At 41.6% G+C, this 6,000-nt stretch overlaps 1 protein-coding gene across 1 annotated transcript in view; it reads right to left on the bottom strand.

Moving 5' to 3' along the window:
* Window positions 1–6,000, bottom strand: part of RFX8 (regulatory factor X8) — a 28,207-nt gene continuing 22,207 nt past the window's right edge. The window contains exons 13-15 of the mRNA XM_042868337.1: window positions 4,382–4,476; window positions 3,208–3,322; window positions 1–266 (exon numbers count right to left, since the gene is read on the bottom strand). Of these exons, the coding sequence (XP_042724271.1) occupies window positions 1–266; window positions 3,208–3,322; window positions 4,382–4,476 (476 nt within the window). The remainder of the gene's footprint in view (window positions 267–3,207; window positions 3,323–4,381; window positions 4,477–6,000) is intronic.

Genomic DNA, 6,000 nt, shown 5'->3' with positions numbered 1-6,000 from the left:
TCAGAACTCCGAATATACGTTGCTTAATCTGATGTCACTCTGGTTCAGCATCAAACTTATGAGAGTTGACTGAGGAGCTTGAGCTTGAGGTTCTTCCTCTGCAAAGTAGCCCCCGAAGCAGCTGGGCTCATAAACCCACAGAACAGGCTGGTCGCTTTGCTGTGTGACACAAAAACTTTCTTCTCCCTCCTCCTCCTCCTCTATATAGGACTGGAAGATGTGAGCAACGTAATCCAAGAGTAGCAAATTAAACAAATGCCAGGATCCTAGATTTAAAGAAAACAAAAGTAGTTGTAGCAACCTCTTAATTTTCATATACCTTCCTGATGTGTTCTTTTTTTTTGAAGAGCTTCATTGTAGTGATGGGCTAGACAAAGTAGCAGTCTAGCACTTATCAAATAATGCTTGCATAATGACCTACCTTCAACTACCATAGCAAAATGGGCACTGACTATGGATTTTAAACATAAACAAAAAAACCTTTTCCCAAATTTTACCAACAGAGAAAAATGTGCTTGTGTTTATTCACTTTTCTATTCAAGTTCATCCCCCCAGATTCACTGCTCTTATAAGGCCTATTAACTAGCATGCATTGTCTGCATTTCCCCCTAACACAGATAAATTATTTAACCTCTCCCCAAGCTAACCCTCCTACACATTTCAGTTTCTTCCATACCTATGACATTAAATGGCCTACCTTGCAGCTGTGTATGCCAAAATACCAAGTTATAGTTGCCAAAAGCCAAAAGAAGGACTCAGGGAGGCCACTGCGTTTTGACTTGCACCTGTGGTTGAAAGTGCTTACACTGTGTATGCAGGTGACTGTCCAGCCACCTTGGCTTGGCTGTACTCCCCTGAATGCCTCAGAGGAGATACTAATAAAGGAAATGTAGGTGGTCAGCTGATATAAGGTTTTGTGTCTGAGATAAGGAGAGGCACATATGCTGGGAAAGAGGTGATAATAGAAGAGCTCTAGCGTAGAACTGTGGAATCATCTCGGTTGGAGAAGATCATCAAGCCCAACTATCAACCTGACCTACAGAGTCCCATTAGTAAACCATGTCCCTTTAATGCCGTGAAGTCCCATGACTTCCTGTGCCCTGACTGCTGTTGCTCCTTTCAGCCTTACAGGGGACTAAATGCAGGTTCCTTCGATTGCACTTGAGCATCATCCATGAGGAGGCAGGGTTGGAATAGGGCAAAAGACAATCCTGAGCTCAGAAGTAACTTTTATGTGTGTCAGAAGTGCTAAGTTTCAAGCAAGACCCCCAGCCAGAAGTGAGTTTGGATTTGGTTTCTGCTATGTGACTTACGCTGTGGGGATGCATGCTGCATTAACATGACACACATTTACCAAAAATTCTACATTTTGCCTAAGTAATTGTGGATCCTCAGTGGATGCAGCATATTTTGACTTGCAGGATCCCCACCATTTCTTTATGAAATGCTGAGATTTAAGACATTTATGAAAAGCAATGGCCTGAGTGCAGAGTGGCTTGTTAAAATAACTAAGCCTTGCCCACTAAGGCTTCAAATAGAAATGTGGGAATAGAGACCTAGGAAAGATGGGACATTGTTACATCACATAACCCAACATCTAAAGGAACCACTGCTTTTAGGAAAGAAGATAATGACCAATTTAATTGGAACATCACAGAGAAAGATTAAAAGGCGCTTTAAAAACTCTGTCATATGTGAAAATGAATTAAATCTCAATGTTAATGAAGTACAATAATAAGACTGTATAATGTGAGATGAAAATATTGTTTGTAACTAGTTTGAGGAAGGCTCAGCAGAGGATAGGATGCTTTAGATCAGATGGTATTAATTGCGTCCCCAGCCATTAACAACTAAAGAACAGGGAGGCGATTCATTAAGCTCTTCTCGAGGTGGGAAAAGGATTTCATCATCACTGGCAATTTTAATAAACACTGAGAATCCAGTGCTGTTCTTGGAATTCGTTCACAATTTTCACTCATGGCACAAAATATTGCATCTAACTTTGGGGAGTTTTGTGCAGAACACTTCTGCAGAGAGATGTGGTTATTATTACTCTGATGCAGCCGACCAAGGACAAGGGACCCGACTGTGCTGTATTCCATGTAGTCAGAGAGCAAACCTCCAATCCTGCTCCAGGGAGTTTGCAACCTAATTATGAGGCAAAAGGTAACAGCTAGGTGTAGAAAAGGGCTGTGCATGTATATACATACACAAACACAGCCAGTAACAGGGAAAGAATGCTGAAGAATATAAAAGGCAGCAACCTTAGCATACCACTTTGTTATGTCTTTGTAGGAAACACAAAGCCCTAAGCTTTGAAGGGGTATGTCTAAGAAGATAATGAGGTTTTTTTGGCTGTTGGTGTGAAGCTCCCTCCAACAGAACACAAAAAATTACGAAGATGCTTCTTTGAAAGTCTGAAAGGTAGTTCATGCATTCTGGGTTGAGATGTTACTCTGAGGAGACAGTGCATTGCTCCAGAATAAATAAAAGACAGATAGCCTCTGAAAGGTCTTACAAATAAAGAGAAAGGAAGTTGGGTTTGATGCAATATAGAAGAGGTACAGTTGATTCAAGACACAGTGGTACCACTTCAAGGCACTTTCAGTAAATGCAATTGCAAAGGCCTCTCACTTCTGCTTTACAGTAGTGTGTGTTGGATTTGGTGCTAGACAGCTCTGAGCACTACAACAGAGACAAAAAGCATCCAGCTGAAGCAGTGATTAGTTTTCAATCAGTCTAATGTGTCAGTGTAAGGCATAAGCAAAAGGAAGGAGCCTATACCTTCTCTAGGAAGAACTAACTGCATTTTTGACAAGTGTTTGGATCTGCTGTTACTGTGTTGTACAGAAAGAATATGGGAATCTGGAAGCTACCACCTGATATATATGGAATTATTATGGTTAGGGCTGCTGGTGCCCCAGATCTCCATCACCCCTTCCTGATGGAGTTCCTGCAATGGGGGTGAAGCGAGGTTTGCATCTAAGGATGCCGTTATCTGTTTCACCTCAAATGATGGCCTCTACCAAAACAGGGAGTCCTGTTCCCCTGCCATCTCCAGCTGCATCTTTCTCCCTTTCTCCCTTGTGCTCATCCTAGAGAGGTGATGCTCATTTGGATTATAGCTTGACTGCATGTCTCTGAAACGATCAGGTCCCTCTGCCATCTCAGGTCACATCAGCTGACAGACACAAAGCTCTCACTTACCAAAACTGTCTGCATAGTTGAGTGTCATCGCCTTGCTTACTGTGCTCAGTAGGAAGTTCCATCTCAACTGGAAATCAGCTGCCAGTTTTATAAACTCCTGTTTATTCCTGCTTGGCTGCAAATAGAGAAAAAAAAAGTTGCTTTATGATGAAGCCGGTTAAAAGAGTCCCTTATTGTGTTATGGACTGTTTTCCTGTGCAGACGGCATACAGAGATGGAAAATTAAGTTAAAATAACTTAGGTTGAAAGGGATCTTTGTATGTCGTCTTTTTTCAGGTCTTTTCCAGCCAAGTTCTGAATGTCTTTGAGGTATTCTCCACCCTTCTGGGTAACTTCTTCATGTTTGTTTTGTTTTTTTTTTTTTAATCTTTTGAATTTTTCCTTTGCTGTGGCTATTGCCTTACACCCTATAACTGTGAACCTCCATCTTCTCTGCAGCTGAGGGTTCTGTGAGAGGAAGGCACCACAGAACTGCAAAATGCTATTTCTAATTATAAAACCCACTCAAAATATTAGGAAGAAAAGCTGAAGAAGTAAGTACAGTTTATCCTGCTTCTTCAGAAAAATAAATAGAAAAAAAGAATTTAACTACCTTCCAGCCCCAGATTCACTGGTCTGTCCAACCAACAGAATGCAGTGCTACTATCAAACTACCGCCAGCTCTGGATCACTGATGGACCAGGGGAGCAAGAATTGGTAACCTAGGGAGAGGTCTATACACAAAGATGATCATACTTGAATCTTTCATGAGAGGTAGAACCATTCCACTAGCATTTCTCACTCTCCTACAACCTTCTGAAAATCAACAGTTTCATAAATCAACAATCTCAGGAGTCATTAAGTGTTCTCTTTATTTATATGAACATTTTTCTTAGAGATCTTGATTTATAAGGCAGTGCTACAGAGTACATCTACAAAATGAGACCAAATACTGTAATCACTGAAGTGGATATATGCATAGAAATACATTTGTAGTTGTTTGCACAGATGGAATTTTTGTATGCCAATTAATTCTCCCTTTTTCTGCAGCATGCATAAATTGTATTTATGCAAATCTGCAGTCTGGTCATGTTGCTAGTATATAATGTATCTCCTTCAAACTTTTGACAGAGTGTAGAGGGATAAATGGTGTGATCACTCTTCCTTTTCTGAAATGGTTAAATTAATTTTATACCTGAATGACAAAAGCCTGAAGATCTGAATATACACAGGTTAGGAGAACTCGAATATCTGTAGAATGTGCCAGTGAAGATAATAGGTCATTCAAACCTGTGAAATATAGAAGGGAGATCAAGTGATTGGCTTGCTGCCATTTCTAGCTTTTTTTTTTTTTTTTTTTCTGTTATATTTGGCTTTAAATATACTAAGACCTCTGTTTATAGCATTTTGATTAGTGCAACTGCGCAATTTCTTAGAAATTAGTCAGAATTCAAGTTTATGTTATAGAATCATGGAATCATAGTGTCATAGAATGGCTTGGGTTGGGAGGGACCTCAAGAAGCATCAAATTCCAACCCCTCTGCTGCAGGCAGAGTTGCTAACTGCTAGACCAAGTAGATCAGGCTGCTCAGGGCCTCATCCCACCTGGCCTTGAACACCATCCTTGTGGATGGGGCATCCACAACCTCTCCGGGCAATATGTTCCAACACCTCACCACCCTCTCAGTGAAAAACTTCCTCAGATGTCTATCCTAAATCTTCCTTCCTTCAGTTTTCCCCCTTGTCTTATCACTATCTATCCATGTAAAAAGTTGTTTTCCCTCATGTTTATAATCTCCCTTTGAATACTGGAAGGCTGTAAAGAGGTCTCCCCACAGTCTTCTCTTCTCCAAATTGAACAAGACCATCTCCTTCAACTTGTCTTCACAGGAGAGCTGCTCCAGCCCTGTGATCATCTTTATGGCCTTCCTCTGGACTCTCTCCAAAAGCCTGACATTTTTCTTGTGCTGAAGGCTCCAGAGATGGACATTATACTCCTGATGAGCCTCATGAAGGCAGAATAGAGAGGGACAATTGCCCCTCTTCTGATGCAGCCCATGATACAGTTGGCTTTCCAGGCTGCAAGCAAACACTGCTGGCTCATGTTCAGTTTTTCATCTACCAGGGCTCCTAAGTCCTTCTCAGCAGGGCTACTCTCAAGGAGTTCTTCTCTCAGTCTGTATACATATCTGAGATTCCTCCAACCCAAGTGCAAAATCTTGCACTTTGTTTTGTTGAACACAGGTTCACAGGGGCCCACCTTTCAAGTTTATCAAGGTCCCTCTGGATGCATCCCTTCTTCTTCTGTATCAACTGCACCACTCAGCTTGGTGTCATCAGCAAACTTGCTGAGGATGCACTCAATCCCACTGTCTACATCATTGACAAAGTTGTTAAATAGTATTTGTCCCAAGATGGTCTCCTGGGGGATACCACACATTACTGGCCTCCACCTGGACGTAGAGCCATAGATCTGTTCCATAATCTTCCCAGGAACGGAGGTGAAGCTTACTGGCCTTTAGTTCCCTAGGTCACCCTTCCTCCCTTTCTTATAAATGGGAGTGAGGTTTCCCTTTTTCCAGTCTCCAAGGAATTCACCTGTCACCCATGGCTTTTCAAATATGATGGAGAACAGCTCAACAACCACACCAGCCAGTTCCCTTTGGACCCTGGTATGCATGTTGTCTGGCCCCATAGCCATTACTACTGTGTCTGCACTGGCATAATTATCATGGACAAAGTGGAAAGAGTAAACTTTGCACAGGTGCAAGCTGAAATATGGCTATATGCAATGCCAAATTTCTTATCTAAGCT

Source organism: Lagopus leucura, unplaced genomic scaffold (genome assembly GCF_019238085.1).
Source record: "Lagopus leucura isolate 7727_CA_CO unplaced genomic scaffold, USGS_WTPT01 Super-Scaffold_100001, whole genome shotgun sequence".
NCBI lineage: Eukaryota > Metazoa > Chordata > Aves > Galliformes > Phasianidae > Lagopus > Lagopus leucura.
The sequence above is the reverse complement of the archived record's forward strand: the minus strand, read 5'-3'. Positions and strand labels throughout refer to the sequence as shown.